The following is a 16,751-nucleotide window of genomic DNA, read 5'->3' on the forward strand; positions in this document are numbered from 1 at the left end:
AGGTCAGAAATGACACAAGGACCAACTGATTAAACTTTGGCAGTGATGCGGCTTAAAGACTTGATCCACAGATTTGTTCAAGATTTCTGCATCATTGCAAGATAGCAGCATGTTGTCAATGTAACTATGACAACAAGTGAACACTACGTCAGCTGCCTGCTGATAATCATGATTGCAATCCTACTCCAAAGCCACCGGTGTGGACTTACCAAGACTGACCAGCCTTGGCGGAGTACTGCGCTCTCTTTTCCTGTTCTTCATGTTGTTTCCCTCTTAATATATATTCCCAGTCTGAGCCATAGTTAATATGAAATACGTTGTTGTATGATGATGTACTAGTTTTTACAAAACACACCCTCAAAGCTCACATTTTAAGCGAACTGTGATTTTGCTCTGATCTCAGTGCAATCACACTGAGTTATTTCTTAAAGGACAAGTGCAGCAGAGAATGTGGTATGATAGTGGATTCACAATAACGTGTTAATATATACTATGGTAAAATATTTTTTCTAGGAGCTCATTATGTTAATTCATGCTTACTGTAGTTAATACTAGCTTTAATGACCACTTGAATGTGTTTGTCAAATGACATATGATGCAGATAATACTGGTTTCCACTGTTACATTGATTTTCATGAATTTCTGAAAGTGTCCCTGAGCTATAAAGGCATATTGTTTTTCTCATAAATAGTGTATGTGTTTCATCCCGCATTGCCTACAAACACAATATACAGAGGAGTCCGTTGAGAAAAGATTCTTGACGATAAGTGGAAACTAATGTGGCGCTCACGGTGACACTATGGTTAAGTATGGGTGCAGCATGAGGTTTATCTCATGGGATTTAGTGTCTGCCATGCTGATTAATCACAGAGACAACATTTTTCCCACATGATATTTGTCACCAAAACTGAAGTCGTTGCTCTGTCACTGCTTTTGCAGTAAAATTTAACCTGAACTGATTCAAAACAGCTCATTCTCTGTCTGGGCACTGACCTGGAAGATAGTTCATGTGGACGTATACTTTGCTAACATTTTTAGCACTCACGTGGCATCAGGCTCCAGGCTACATGTCACCTCATCATCCACTCAGTTCCCCTATATGCAACAGTGAAACAGACACCTCTCCAGGTCTCTAAGGATCCCAGAGGACAGGAGAGAGAAGCTGAAAGCAAATATTCAGACGCTGTTTAAACCGCATGTAGACAGACAATTACTCAACCTCTCTTATCAACCTCTCCTTTCTTTTCTACATTCATCACTTTCTTCTCCCATCCATCATCTCTACCCAATGTTCGTCTTTCCTCAAGCCTCTCCAGAACCTCCACCCCTCTAATTCCCTATGGACCGCTGTAGTGCCCTGTGAGTCATGTAAAAGCCAGCATCATCCTTCACCTTGTAGCACTGCTAGAGACTGGATTAAAAGCTGGTTGGCTGAAGGAAAAACACGGTCCGAAAGAAAGGCCAGGTGCATTATTTCACGTGGTCTCAGCATTATTGAGTCTTGTACAATCATACTTCTTTTTCACCACCTTATTCGCTTCATTGCAACTGAAATAACCAGACATATTTATATGTGTAGTAGCAAACACACATTTTTTTTGCAAGAAATGCAATATTCATACAACATTTCCATTTAATTCCTAGACTTGCTGTATTTGCCAGTTCTGTGCACTTCTGAAAAATGTATGGCCCGAACTCTTACACATAGATTTTTTTTCTTGTTATTCTTTAATGTATCGCTCTCACTCATATATATCCAATTAAAGCTGATTCTCTGCTTAACTCCTACTTCTATTCACGTGCTTTTGTCTTCTTTTTTTTTCTTTTTGCCTTTGTAATGCCTCCTATCTCATGGTCTCTTGTACTGTTTCTGTTTTTCACACTCCAGTATATAGCCGATTAAATATTTTCTGCACTTTAATGCACAGTGTCGTCTGCCTTCCCTCAGGCATACTCTTTAGCTGGTCCCCTCCCAGTTTCCTTTTGTCACACCTTATACTGTGAAATCTCCTACTAAAACATAAGGCATGATGCAGGGAGGTTTAACCAGAGGTTTACAGGGGTCAAACTTTGCCTCATTTGCATATGTTCTATTATAGTGTAGCTTCTTGAGCCCCAGGGCAATAAGTTATATTGGATATATGGGTGATGTAAGTCTTGGTTGAAAAGGAAAAAGAAAACAGAAAAAAAAAGTGTTTGGAAAGCAAAGAGAAAGGAGGCACACTCTGGACATAACAAAGCATGAGGACTTAGTTGAAATTATAATAAGAGCAACAGAGCATAAAAAACAAAAGTCCGCTTCATTGAAAAGCCAATGAATAAAAACAGGTTTTGAGATGAGGTTTGAACATTTGCACTGATTCAGCTGATTTCACTGTACTGGGTCTAACCGAGACCACCGAACTGAAGAGGAAAATATGCCCGTTGCCATATTAAAGCAACAACAATGCATATGATTACAAAAGGTTTGAAATATTGATCAACACTAACAACACATCTTACTGTTGTAGCCGTTCACACACACACAGTTAAACCGCCGTCACTCTCATTTTACATTACAGTAAACCTTTTAAACCTCCTCTTACAGCTTTTTCACATAAGTGCTCACAATAAACGCAAACCAATATAACATCCTGGCATTTTAACGACACACGCAGACACACACACGTCCCTTACCGGAGTGAAGTTCATGACTTTGAGGATCCAGATGGTCAGTGCTAGGTTGACGATCATGGTGACAAGGAGGAGGAGGATGAAGAAGTACAGGCATCTCTTCCTCCAGCCGTAGATTCCCACCGCTGGGTAAACCTGGGCGCCGCATACCGATGCCCCCCGCTGGTGGAGCGGGTTGGGCTGTGCTGCAAGGATATACTGCTCCTGGGTCATCTGAAAGGGAAACACATACATACATACATACATGTCAGAATCATTACATGTCGTGTGGAATTTCTCTTAGATATTAAATTAGATTTTGAGAAATTCATCTGTAGCTCCAAGCCCAAATCTTGATAGAACACCTTCTTTGAAATACCTTTACTGATATATAACTGAGGATACTCTGAATGTTTTTCCTTTTGGTGTAAAAATGTGCATTTGTTCAGGTCTGTAAAGATGTGATGATAGCATAGCAGAGAAGGCTGTAAGAAAAAAAGGAGTCACCAATTTGAGTTTCTATAGGGTGAACGCTGAAATTAGTGCTGTCAAACAATTAACATTTGGAATCAGATTATACTACATATATATACATATACAAACACATACACCATCCACATTCTCTACCGAAAAGGTCAACTTTTTAGCATCTTTCATGTGGAGTTGTTTGGTTCTGCCACTAGGTTCAACTGCCCATTTGTAAATGTGCAGCAGCATGCGTGGCGGCAAGCCTACTGGGACAAAAAGCCCGAAATGCATTGCCAGAAACGTTTCAGACTCTTTTGCATTGCAGATGGGTTAAAATTTTTAATCAAATTGATCATGATGATGGCTTAATTCGCATTAATGCATTTATTTTGACAGCCCTAGATTAAATACTTTCAAATTGTAATTTGAAACGATGCAATTAACACATTGCAAAGGCTGCAATTTAGGATATATGTTCTGCACTGCCTCTGATGCAGGATTTAAACTGCCATATTAGTGGTTTTCAAAATTCATGCTGTCTTCCTTGTGTGGCAGTCACATTTTTGATAATATCTCACGATAAGGCTCCATCATGTTTTAAAGCTATTACACAGGGAACATTGAATTTTATAAAAACATAATTTCACAAATTAAATTGCTTTATCTGTCAGAAAAAAAACTGTAGTTAGATAATTTCTTAAAATTCTTCAGCCCTGCCATCTTACCAAAAACCTGCGGTGCAAAAATTATGTGTGAATTACCATCATTATACCACTTACGCTAGGAAAAGACTTGATATGCTTGATTTGAGTCAGGCAATATCACAGACATACACCCCCTGTCAAAAGTTTTGAGACACGTTCTCATTCAAATAAATTAGAACCCGTCTCAAAACCTTTGACAGGGGGTATACCTCAGTCAGACTGAATCTGGTTGAGTTAAGCTTAACAAAAGAAGCAAAATACATACAGATAAATGGCCAACATATTAAAAAAAGTATGTCTGTGTTCAGCTGATGCACAGGCCGATTTGTCCTGATCAAAGGATCAGGACAAATCGTATGAGGATATCTGCATTACTCAGTACAGAAATGCCAAAAGTCCAGGATGCGGATGCATCAAAGAAACTCCAGCAAAGACCATCAGAAACCTCTTACTCAAAGATCATAGCCAAGACTATGACTGACCAGGTTATGTTCCAAATTATGTCCTGAACGTGGTTGAAACCAAGCCAACGCAGAACTGGGACGAGTGTTCAAGTAAAAAGCACCTATTGACAGATGAAGTTCAGTGAAGATAAATATACAAAAAAAGATAAAATACTACAGGATTAAAGTAAATATGACGAACTCTTATTATGAACAGATGAATCTCCTCTGGGACACCAGTGAATGTCTCGCTCAGGGTGTGAACATGTCCAGAAATGACCCCGCATACAGTGGAGAGAAAGATAAGCTGGAAGGAGGACAAGAGTTCAGTCAAGGCGGAGAGGAAGGATGGAAAGGATGAGAGACAGAACAAGATAGAAAAGGAAAGAGAGACTGGAAGCATTTGTGAGTTCTGAGAAAGAGATAGCAGGGAGGAGAAAGAGAGAGACCTTAGCGCGATAAAAATGAGATAGAGGTGGAGCCGTAAAGTGGAAAGATAGCACAGCATTGAGTACTGAGAGATAGAAAGGTAGGCTGTGGGGAGAGAGAGGGAGAGAGAGAGAGAGAGAGAGAGAGCAGATAAGATGGTAGAGGAGGACAGAGTCCATTAGTTGTAGTGCAGCAGCCGGAGTCATTGGTGGAAAGAGATACGGACACTGGCTGCAAGGCACTACTATCTCTGTCCATCTGACTCTCTAACTCTTTTTCACTCTCTTTACCTTGCTCTCTATACCTCAAATTCTCTCCCTGCCCTCTCCCTAATTCACTTCCTATCTCACTTCTGCACTTCTCTCTCTTTATCGGCCTCACATACACACACCCACATTAAGTCTTTATTTGCTGAGACTGCATGACCTTAACACCTCACCGACTGTTGATTTTTCTTCCCCTCTGCAATGCTTTTCCTCCATATAGTCTCGCATGATGATACCAACAAGCCTTGATGGGAAGCCAAAAATGCTGACTTGGCTTCTTGGAGTTTTGTTGTTCTTTCAGGGGAAGAGTCAAAAGCCAATATAAAACTATTATCTTGTGTCTCCATAGGGGTTTTGCTTCTCATACGCAGAAAGCAAATTCCAAATTCCCTTTGAGCTATTGATGTTACACCAAGGCAAAAAAACTGCAAAACTGAACCTTTGTTAAAGTGCTGGAATTGTAGAAAACAATAAAAATTAGAATGGATTAGCGTGGCGACTGGTGTGTGCCTTTATAAAAGTATCTGGAACTTCCCAGTGAAGATCGAGCAAACCACAAGGAGTTCCCATTGCTACATCAAACCAGAAAATCAAAGCAAATATGCTCTTAAAATTTAGCATCAATTTGCACAGTCCTATTCTGAGTGCTTTGTATCTTCTGCAGTAAAAGTGTGCTTCATAGCCAGTTAGGATAAATAGCAAAGCAAGGCATTAGATGTGTTATATGGCAGCTAAAGAGTCTCTCCACCGTCCGTCCAGAGAATGAAAATTTGCAGCAGAATCGGTTGATTTTCATTTATAGTCAGTCCTCTTTGGAAAGTAGAGCTAAAACAGAGCAAGTGACCAATCTTGCAATTCTGAAAAATAAGCTTCAAGTCTTACTTGTAAAAGGCTGCAGCCATTACTCACTGTTAAAACGCAGTGTTGAGACATTAGCATTATTCATTTGGTAGTATTCCGATTGGCTGGAGGTGTGGCTCCAGGTTCACCTCCACCCTATCAGATAGGTACTCATGAATAATGTAAATGTTATGTAAATAGCTTCCTGAAATACTCTGCTGGGGAAAACAAGGGGAATCTGGGCTGTAAGCAAAGATGAATTTAGAAAGGTCTAAGCATCCTTTAGGGACTAAAATGTCACAGATATGTTTACAACAGATGCAGTTTTCAGAAAAATGAGTCAGAAAGAGCCGCAATACTACATCCTTATTGGAGGTTTTGCCCACCCTCTGATGGCACTACCCTCCTCTCACCTGACACAAAACTGTCTGAAGTAATCCAAGACAACACATGCTGCCCAGTGTGATAGACTAAAATGTGGCCCAAATTGTACATGAAGACATCATAAAATGAATTCAATAACACCAGTCTTTTGAGTTCTGGTGTGTTACAGAATCTAACACAGTGATGTGTTTTCTTTTACACTCCAAGAACCATTTTCCACATGAATTAACCAAGATACTGTCTGACTGAACTGTGATAGGCCAGAGCAAAGCACATTAAAATCCAGGCGGAAATGCACTCAAGATGCGTTGAAGAGCCAATCAACCAAAACCTATCTAGAGGTGCACAGAAATATGCTGGCTGCATTAACTATGGAGCGTAAATTGATGAGTAGGGCAATAAAGTATGTGCAGCAGTTTTTAAAACTTTAAACAAGCAATGCACTTGTCAAAGGGGAAAACAAGGATAACTTAGAATTTAATACCACGTTCAGATGAGGTGATTAAAGAATGTGATACTTATTGCAATCTGTTTTTTGGCAAAGGAAAAATGAAGCTACTTTAAATGTGCAAAAAAAAAAAAAAGTCATTCAGTATTCTGATGTTACCCGACTCATTTGTATCAAAGCACGATCTGGATATGAGACATATATTAATGCCAAGTGGAAAGAGGGCTTAATGTTTGTCAAGTGGGCTAATGGATTAATGATGTTTTGCCTTTTCATAGCAAAGAAATTGTCCTGCAGTGTTTCACAGTCATTTCATTTGTTTTACTTTTCGGGTGCATCTGTTCACTCTCTGCAGATATAATGCATATGAATCAATAGCAGAGCACTGCTGGAAAGGAGAATGTTGGAATGAGCCGCTGATCATTTTATCTCTGTATTCAGAGTCCACTCTGAATCAATAGCAGAGAAAGTGTAGCCCTGTGCTGCTATGTTTGCTATGTGTGTACTGGAAGTTTAGGTAGTGACCTAGAATGCTAATCATTTTCCTGCATGCATAAAACAATAGGAATCAGTAGATGCACAAACACACACAGTTTTGTGTGTGGGTATGTTTGTCGGCTATTTCCTGGGTGCTTCTGTATGGCAACAATTTAAACAAGTAAAAGAACCACTGGAAACAATGAAAACCAGCCCTCCTCCTTTTTTTTTTTAAATCAACAAGTGGCATCAGATTGGCGAATGTCCCTTCTGCATTGTGTGTTTTGTGACTTTTCAATTACTCACTTGCTCACTATTTTACTGTAACTGCTGTTTGTTATGCTCTGCTAGTGGCTCACTCATTGTCATGCATGTGTTTTTGTGTCTTATTTCACTTGAAGTCAGCATTTTGACAAAATGTTGTTTCTCCACCCACACAGCCTTTTGCCACTGAAAAAAATCATTTGCTTCCATCATCTCATTTTATTTATTTTTGCCATTTTCAAAACTTGTCACGATTTTTCTTTCTACTGTAATTCAAATTTAAAGCATATTTCTGTCCTTGCCCCTACTCCCCCCTTTATTGCTCCTTCACCCATCCCCTTTTGTTGCTGAAATGAATTATTGCACAAAAATTTGTGAAACATACTTTTCTTTGTTTTAAAAGGTTATTTCATCCTCGGTATTTTGTGCTGAAATACAAGTATTAATGGGAGTTAACTAAATTGTTTTGCTAGCAGTACTCAAGCTTGCTAGCTGAAAGGGGAAAGGACAGTAGAAAATGTCAATGAAATAAAAGTCAACCTTTGAACTAAATAATTTTGAAACTGAATGGCTTAAATAACATGGTATTCAATGTTCTGCTACTAGGAAAATTAATTATGAGTTGACACTACAACACTGATGAAATGACATATTGAGTTCAATTCAATAACATTCTGTCCTTCATTATTTCATATATTCTGAGATAGTTACTTCATGTATGCATAGATATACTTTACTGTGGTTCGTACAATTAGCAACTTCATAAACCCTTCTTTGGTGTATTTTACTGTTTTGAACATTTTAGGACTATGTTTTAGCTATTTTTCCTCATCCCTTTCTATCCTGCTTTCTTGACTCTCTTCATTTATTTATTTTCCTCTCTTTGTTGTAAACCAATCCATTTTGTTCTCCCTTTTTCCACCCCTCCATCTGTTTTACACTCATCCCTCTTTCCCTCCCTCTTCCAACGCATTTCTTAGATTGAACTGACAACTGAGTCATCAATCAATCCTATGGTGCAACACAGCCTGGAGGCCCCGCACAGCATGACCTAACTTTATTAACATCATAACGTCTTGACAGACATACAAACAACAGCTACTGGAGTCACGTCACCACAGATTCCATTACTGCATACCACCAGCTCTAACAGGGACTTCTGTCAGTTCAGGGAGAGTCTACCTCAACCTGTCACAAAATATACTGTAAACAACATGATTTTAACCCCTTAATGCCTGAATGTATTTACAATTAAATAAAAAAAAAAGTGTGTTTTTGCTTTCAGCTGATGCTACCATAAGTGGCGATTCTTAATTTACCTATTACACATAGAACATAGATACATAGATATATGATAATAAAAACAGATATATAATAATTAAGTCCCACTCCGACTGGTCCTACGAGAAACCAGTGCGTACAAAAGGTTCCTAGGTACGTATTTGAATATGCACAAACCAGCACTGGATGAAAGGATACCCTCTCTCAGTTGCAGTTTGAATGAAAATGGTATGATGCAAATTCGCGACAACAGGCATCAAGGGACTAAATTTGTGGAATGTGGCGATACATGCTGAGGTTGGTAATCAATCAAATCAAAAAAATGTTTTTAATCCCGAAGGAAATTGTGGTATCCAGCGGAACTTTATACTACAATAAGGGACAGTAAGGTATACAAGGTTAGATGATATATAAACAATATAAAGTATTACAAAAAAAAACCCCACAAAAATAAAGGAATGAACACAAGAATTTGCCTGTATGCACCTATGGAATGTCGAGAGGAGCACATTAATTAAGAAAAAGTCACAGTCAGTTTTGAAATGAGTCTTAGAAAAGAAAAAGTTGAAGGAGATGAAGAAAAGTAGTGAAAATATCTGCATTAGTTGTGTACATGTGACTTCTCCAGCTCTACGACCCACCAGCAAGAAGCAGCACACAATAAATGGCATAATTTTACTAAGAGATAATAGCAGGAGATGAGAGGACAGGAGATATGACTCGAAGAAGCCTTTCTATAAAATTGTCCTCCATCTTTCGAGCAGCTCCATTTCACATAAAGAAGATGTTCAGAATCCATTATGACAAACTGGCAATCACAAATTTGCCTGCATATGACTAGTTTCGAGTCTCTGCAATTCAAGCTGAAAGCAATATGACACAGAACATCATTTTAATAATGGTTAATACATAGCTTTCAGCGTTAGCTTATTGTAAATTCAGTTTCAGTCACCTGTTGTGCAGCTGTGTGTGCTTTTTAGTTTTTCGATTTCATATGGAGTACCTCAGCTCGTCCAATAACAGATATTTCAGCGGAAATGAACACGGATGCGCAATGTCATCCTACCTAATTATGCAACTAAATGAGTGTTATTGCATGTGAGATGTGAATTATGTGTCAAGTCAGATTCAGCTTGTTGGACTTGGCAAATGAAGGCAGAGTGGGAACAAACGCACACGTGTACTGCCTGATAATGTATGTGAACGCTAAATAGATAAATGGATAGGCAGGTGGACAGGGATGGATTTGACGTGGAAGAAAGGGTGGAGAATGAATAGAAGGGCGAAAGGGTGCACTTGTAGACAGAAAAATCAGACAGCTTTAGATTTTTTTTTTCCACAGCAAAAATCCATATCAAAGTGTAATTAATATGCACGCAGGGCCTGATGGGTGCTGCTGCTATATGTGAAGTGCTGCGGGCGATCCAGTGTATCTGTCAGACGGCATCACACAGCTGGGCTCTCTCCTCATCTACTTTTGTTCAGTCAATACCACTGCTTAAGTATCACTGCACGTCTGATGGCCTTGACATTCTCTCTTTGTTCAGTTGTTCACTTCAGTTTTTTTTTCTAGGAGGAAACCAGATACTTGTAGCGTTAATGTGTAATAATTATGGACGTTGGCCATAACACAATTCTACAATTTAATTTTTGTGAGAGTGGTAACACTATGAACTAGATAATACACTTTGAGAGTGCATTTTTTTAAAAATAAAGTATTACACTTCTTTATTTTTGAGAAATGAGTGCTAGACATTCTCTCCAGTTCAATTCTACACTTAATAAAGTTAAAAATAATAATCTGGGGAACAATACTGTAGGATTAAACATCAGAGTGCCTTCTTTTTTTATCTCCGCTTCAAGACATTCTTCACTTTTCAAAGTAATTGGTACCTCTATTTCCTGGCAACTACAGCTGTTGTTCTTGCATGGAACAGTTAATTCAGTTTAGCTTTTTTTTTTAGGTTTACAAAGTGTTGAGAAAGGCTACTGACAGGATTTGAGGAGAATTACATGTTGCTTTTTTTCTTGGATATATCTTATAATCTTCAAATATTTTGTGTGAAAACAAAATAACTGATTTTCTGAACAGGACTCCATCAGATCAGTTCCTATTGACTGCACAAAACTGAAACATGGTAAATCTACAATGTTATGGTTACGTGTATGTTGTAAGAGCAACCAATCAAACCATTGTCTCTGTAATCCTAAACAATATATATTTTCTTTCTTATGCAACTTTTTGCAACCATATTTTGGTGAATTCTATGCTCCAATGCACTCTATATTATCATAGTACGATATAGAGAGACAGTCAGTTATGTGGGTTAAAGGAAATGTTGGGATCCACAACAGATGTAACACTGTAGGTCAGCAGGTGTGCCTGTGTGTGACCGACAACACAACAAGGGGATTTAATGCCGAATACTTACACATGCAACAAATTGTTGCTACCATGCATGTACATTTGTTTTTCATGTGTTTGTATGCGTGTGTGTGTGTGTTTGCGAAAACACAGAGCCAAGTGAATTGGGAACACACTCTGTTGGCCGTAGGTTGTTGGTTTGGACAGCCTGCCATTCCTCTCTGTCACTGTGGGCATTCAGGTGTTCAGCCAATGGATGGATCGCACACATGCAGACATTCTCTCTCTCTCTCTCTCTCTCTCACACACACACACTGCAAGGAACTCAAGTGCACATGCATAAAGACAATCCCCAAACAAGCAGACACAGGTATGGACAATCACAAAATCACACTGCAGCTACATGCACCAGCAAACACACAGGAATATTGTCAAACATAAACAACGCGTTCACACTTAAACAACTCAGACACACACTCACGCACGCACACACACACACATACACAAACAGGGCCCCTGTGCAGTGAGGCGTTTGCTGTTCCAACAGATTTACGAGGTTCTGCTGCAGGCCTCGTGTAAAAAGAGAAGACTTAAAAGGACAACTCCTGATCTCCTTCTCTGTCTCACACACAAAAACTCTCTCTCTCTCTCTCTCTCTCTCTCTCTCTCTCTCTCTCTCTCTCTCTCTCTCTCTCTCTCTCTCTCTCTCTCTCTCTCTCTCTCTCTCTCTCTCTCTCTCTCTCTCTCTCTCTCTCTCTCTCTCTCTCTCTCTCTCACACACACACACACACACACACACACACACACACACAGTATACCTCAGCCAAGAGCACAACAGCTGTCCCCATATAAACAACATGTGACAGACGGAGAGACAGGACAAAGGGATGGCAGCATCAGGGAGAAGGGCAGCTACTAAAAACAGAAGGGAGGGAAAAAAAACTACAGAATGGTGTGACTGTGTGTTTGTAGTTGTGGGTGTTTGGTGCAGTATGGAGGACTTTTTCCCAATATGACAACCGAAACCTTTGTCTTTGTAACACAAACTACAAGGACAAACCTGTCAAAAAGAATAACACAATCTGATACTACTTGACAGAGATCTGAGCTCATTTAACTTTGAAGGTGAATTATTGTACATCAACCCCAGCCACTACACTCTTTTGCACTTTGGCACCACATTAAAACATGAGTTGTTATAAGGTGTTTAAATAAACAACTGAGACGCTGCAGTGTTTCTGGAGAATTCAGCCTCTTTCATCAGTGCACTTTTTGCTATTCATTGGAGTGTTTGTTGAAACTCTGTGTTGGTGCTAAAGGGACTGTTTTACTATCATCTCTATTTATAGAGGCTCCGGAGTAAAAAGTTGTTCTCATTTGTCTCTGTCTAGATTTATCTCCATCCAGTGACGTCTTTCATTTGTTTAGGACCCTCGAGACTAATTAGTGGATGATGGAAATGGAGAGGGAAAACAAGAGAAGCTAGACAAAAGTGAGATACAGTAAAAAAGAAAAAAAAAGAAAAAGAATAAAGCAGGTAAATTCAGAAAATATAGTTAAACTAAAATCCTCATGTTGATCCCCAACATGGTCAGCAGGGAAGATTCCCCAATCTGGAGCAGCTGCCATCTCATCGCATTATCCCGTCACAGGCGGCTGCAATAAATAATGTTGCCTTAGCAGGTAGTTGAAGTGTGAACAACTGGTTGCTTTAAACTGATTGGGTTAAACTGGTTTGCTCTGATGAAATGAAAGGTTGAACAGTACTATGCTTTGCCACTGTCTCACAGCAGAACAAAATACCTGCTTTTGCCTCCGCACAGAAGGAAAAGTTAAGAAAACAACACAGTAGATGCACTACATGTTGTTTGATAGATGTCAACCGAAGCAAAGCATAGTCCTTCCAGCCAGTCTCTTGTAAACTTTATGGTATAGCATCTTAAAATCTGAACAAAGGTATCCATTAACTTACAGGACACTTTTCTGTTGAATACTTAAAATTATATCACAACAAAATATCTCTATATCTGAGCTCTTAAAACCTAATTTTAAACTGTCTGCTCTGTGAGACTGCTAGCTGAACACAGCAACTCCAGTACTAAAATGTCTATAAATTGCAGTTTAAGAGCCTTCATTATGAACATGATTTAATTTTGTTCATTTGAAACTGATTAAGATCCCTACACATAAAGCTTATGAGATTTCTAATGTTGAATATTCATCATAATATCTATTATTATTTATTATTTGCCACTTCACAGGATGCAGCCACTTTAAGCTAACTATTTATCACAGTGGGTTTTCATTGCTTTAGCAGGTAACAGCACTGTTTAAAACCCTGTAGAGTCATAGCGAGCTGAAAATCTGTATTTCAGCACCATGGACAGCTCCATAGTATCACAGCAACTGGGCAACAAAGAGCGCACAATAGTCCTGAAACAGAAACCACTGCTCCACACAAGTTCAAAACAATGGCAGATCTGCAGAACAAAGCTTATTCAGAACCTATCAATCAATCAGACTTTATCCATGCTGCAAGTTTTAAACAAATTAAATGCTGCTCGAAGTGATTTGAAAGCACTTGACAACGATAACAATAGATTTGGAGACTAATCCACACCATCAGAGATGAGTAGTTGTGGGTAAAGTAATAGAAGCAATACAAGAACAATAATTTAAAGGGAATTATGAAATATTACAAGCAACAAATTGATTATAGTAATACCACCAAGTGTTTATGAATGAATGCAACTCTGTAAAATTGTTGGTTTAGATGCTACGTTTATCATTGTGGCTCTTTGCGAGATCGGCAAGGTACTGCTGCTGTCCTCTTTTTTTGTTTCTTTCACTGTCATTATGCTTGTCTCACTCCCCTTGACTTCTTTTCCAGCCCCATTCTTGCTCTTTCAATATTGTTGATTTCTTTCTCCTCAGCCTCCCTCCCTTTCCTTCTTTCTGGCACGTTGCCTCCCGCTGAGTCAGTATCTGTCAATCAGAAAGCTGCCACTGTTAAAACACCGCCAACACCAACAACAGACTTAAGCAAGTTTTTTTCTCCTCATGAGGAGATAGATGGAAAGTGTCATGGATTGAGAGACTGCTGGCGACGCAGTCTACCTTTTTTTAAATTTATTTTTTACAGCTCTTTGGAAAGCACAACAAAAGGTGGTGAGTTAGAAAGCCGTTTTGTGGTGCGGCTCGTCGGCCACATTAAATCACACAACAGGAAGGTGAAGACTCTTTCATGCTACACAATCAGGGTGTCAGTCCTGAAATGCATATGTCAGTTCTGCACAATTTCGGGTCCAACGCTGCATTTTCTCTTGTGAACACACACTCAGTCACAGTTACTATAAATAGCACCATGCTGCCTCATACGAAAAGGCAAAGCAGAACACTCAGTACTTGATATTTAAAATAAAACTAATTTCATCTCCTGAATGTCAGCATGTGCCATTATTGATTTATTAAAGAACATCTAACCTGCTTTTCCTGCTACATCCTCCAAATGTCTTTTATTTTAGTTATACAACCCCCCCCCAAAAAAAAAAAAAAAACACATCAACCCACATCTTCACTGTCACACGGTGAACTCTTGTATAGAAAGTCTGTTACAAAAGGTTTGCTGTGCAAGTCTTCACTCTGCTAAATCACAGTGTAAAGAAAGCCGGTGATGTTTCAAAAAGGGACAACAGACTTCAGTACAGATGGAGAACATGATGATGAGCTGAAAAGGTGGACATGAGAGCAAGAACAGAAGCTGATGCTGAGGGTGTGTGTGTTTGTTTGTTACAGTAGAGAAGATAAATGCTGTGACTTTGAGAAAGGGACAACAAAACAACTATTTCTCTCTACCACTGTGTTATTTCTTAGAGGGGGTATAACAGCGGTGTAGACAGCTCCCTGCGTTTATGTTTGTGTGTGTGTGAGATAGCGACATTTAAGAGAGGGAAATACAGGCAGGAATCACAAGAGGGGCTGAGAGACGCTTTCCAAGGGCAGCTGCACTGTGAGAGATGTGATGGACGCCTGCTGTGAGCGCATCTCATGCAAGTGTGTGTGTGTGTGTGTGTGTGTGTGTGTGTGTGTGTGTGTGTGTGTGTGTGTGTGTGTGTGTGTGTGTGTGTGTGTGTGTGTGTGTGTGTGTGTGTGTGTGTGTGTGTAAATCTTTCCTGGTGACAGAATCAGCACACAGGCTTTATGACCCTGCTCAGAGAGCTGGCCTCCTCTATCATCACAGCCCCTACCTCTTCCCCCAAAACACATTAATACACACAACACATGCGCCTATTTTTTTTCCCCTGTCTCCATACTAACTCTTTAGGTCCATGCATGTCTCTCACAGCTTCATTTTCTGAATGTTCATAAAAAGAAATAAATATTGGATTAACCCCTGCATGAGTGTTGTGACCGATTTGCGACAACATCATCACCAAGTTTGCCACACTGGGACTCGAATAAACTGGCAGAAATGTAAAAGATTCTAGTCTCTTTGATAGCATGTGTCTATCTGTAAAGCCAACCATCCAATAAAGGCAACAATGCTTATAATAATCTGATAAAAAAGGAATGGATGGCAAAAAAACAACAAACAGAGCTAGACAGAGGTAGGTAGATAATTCACTTAAATTTCATTCACTTAAATTCAAGGTATCCAGTCACTCACACGTGTTACATTTAAGAAAATAAGGAAACCAATGGACAAAAGAATGCGTAGTTCACATGCAAACCATGCTGGTTGAAGACTATGGTGCCAAAGTTGGCAATATTTACAAGAAAGGTGCAGAACTGGTAGTATTAACAATAGAAAATGTTTTAAAAGTCCAAGTATAGTGTAAAAATAGAAAGAAAAATGTTTTCTTTGAGGCCGAATGCCACAAATGATTAGGCATGATGTTACACACAAAAGGTTCTTTCTTGTTTCATTTCATTTTTTCCATTAACAATTTTTTTTCCTCTACCCCCACTTATCTAGCTGCTCTCTTACTTCATTTCACCCCCTTTTACTTTTTTAAATAACTACTAGGTGTTAATTAATTTTGTAAAACAAGTTCAACAGTTTTTTGATTTTGTGCTTAACATTATTAAGTGGCTCTGTTTTATGCGAGCTACTTTGGTAACGACAAAGCTCAATGATTACCTTTACCTGCACTCGCCTTTCTTGTTTCCCTGAATCTTTTCCTCCCATTCCCCTCTTTCTATCTCTGCTGCCATCATTCACTGCACTTGCATTTCTTTCTGACTCCTGTCCTAATTGAGTTGTGTGTTGTCAGCCCAGCCGGCCCACTCAAAGCTCCCTTTCATGGTTTTGACCAAAGACTGTATTTGTGAGTGATGTGTGTGATGTATGTCCAGCAGTCTCTCATGTCCAAGTCCCTCTATGGAACACTCATACATCAACCTCCCAGGCCTGCACCACATAATGGTTGAGGAAAGACTGGCTGATAAAGTGGGGATGAAAGAGAGAAAGAGAAAAGTGATGGGAGATAAGGAAATTAGCGATGGAGAGACAGGCAATTGACTGCGTGACTCAAATGCAGGTCTCCTTCTCTTTCATTTTTTCTTTCTGCCATCGTAACATCCACGTTCCCTCCAAAAGGCAGCTCTTTGTTCCTTTTTGAAATGCTTTAACTACTCTAACCTCTTACGTCCTTGCTCTACTCATCACAACACTTTTAGTCCTTTTGCCTCTTTCATTTTCACAAATCTAAATGTTATGAGCAATTTTCT

At 39.3% G+C, this 16,751-nt stretch overlaps 1 protein-coding gene across 2 annotated transcripts in view; it reads right to left on the bottom strand.

The window, feature by feature from the left end:
* LOC110956362 (zeta-sarcoglycan) overlaps positions 1 to 16,751 on the bottom strand; it is a 352,883-nt gene that overhangs the window by 168,037 nt on the left and 168,095 nt on the right. For both annotated transcript variants that reach the window (XM_022201767.2, XM_051945531.1), the window contains exon 2: positions 2,677 to 2,886. In XM_022201767.2, coding sequence (XP_022057459.1) covers positions 2,677 to 2,886 — 210 coding nt within the window. The remainder of the gene's footprint in view (positions 1 to 2,676; positions 2,887 to 16,751) is intronic.

This window comes from Acanthochromis polyacanthus, chromosome 3 (genome assembly GCF_021347895.1).
Source record: "Acanthochromis polyacanthus isolate Apoly-LR-REF ecotype Palm Island chromosome 3, KAUST_Apoly_ChrSc, whole genome shotgun sequence".
NCBI lineage: Eukaryota > Metazoa > Chordata > Actinopteri > Pomacentridae > Acanthochromis > Acanthochromis polyacanthus.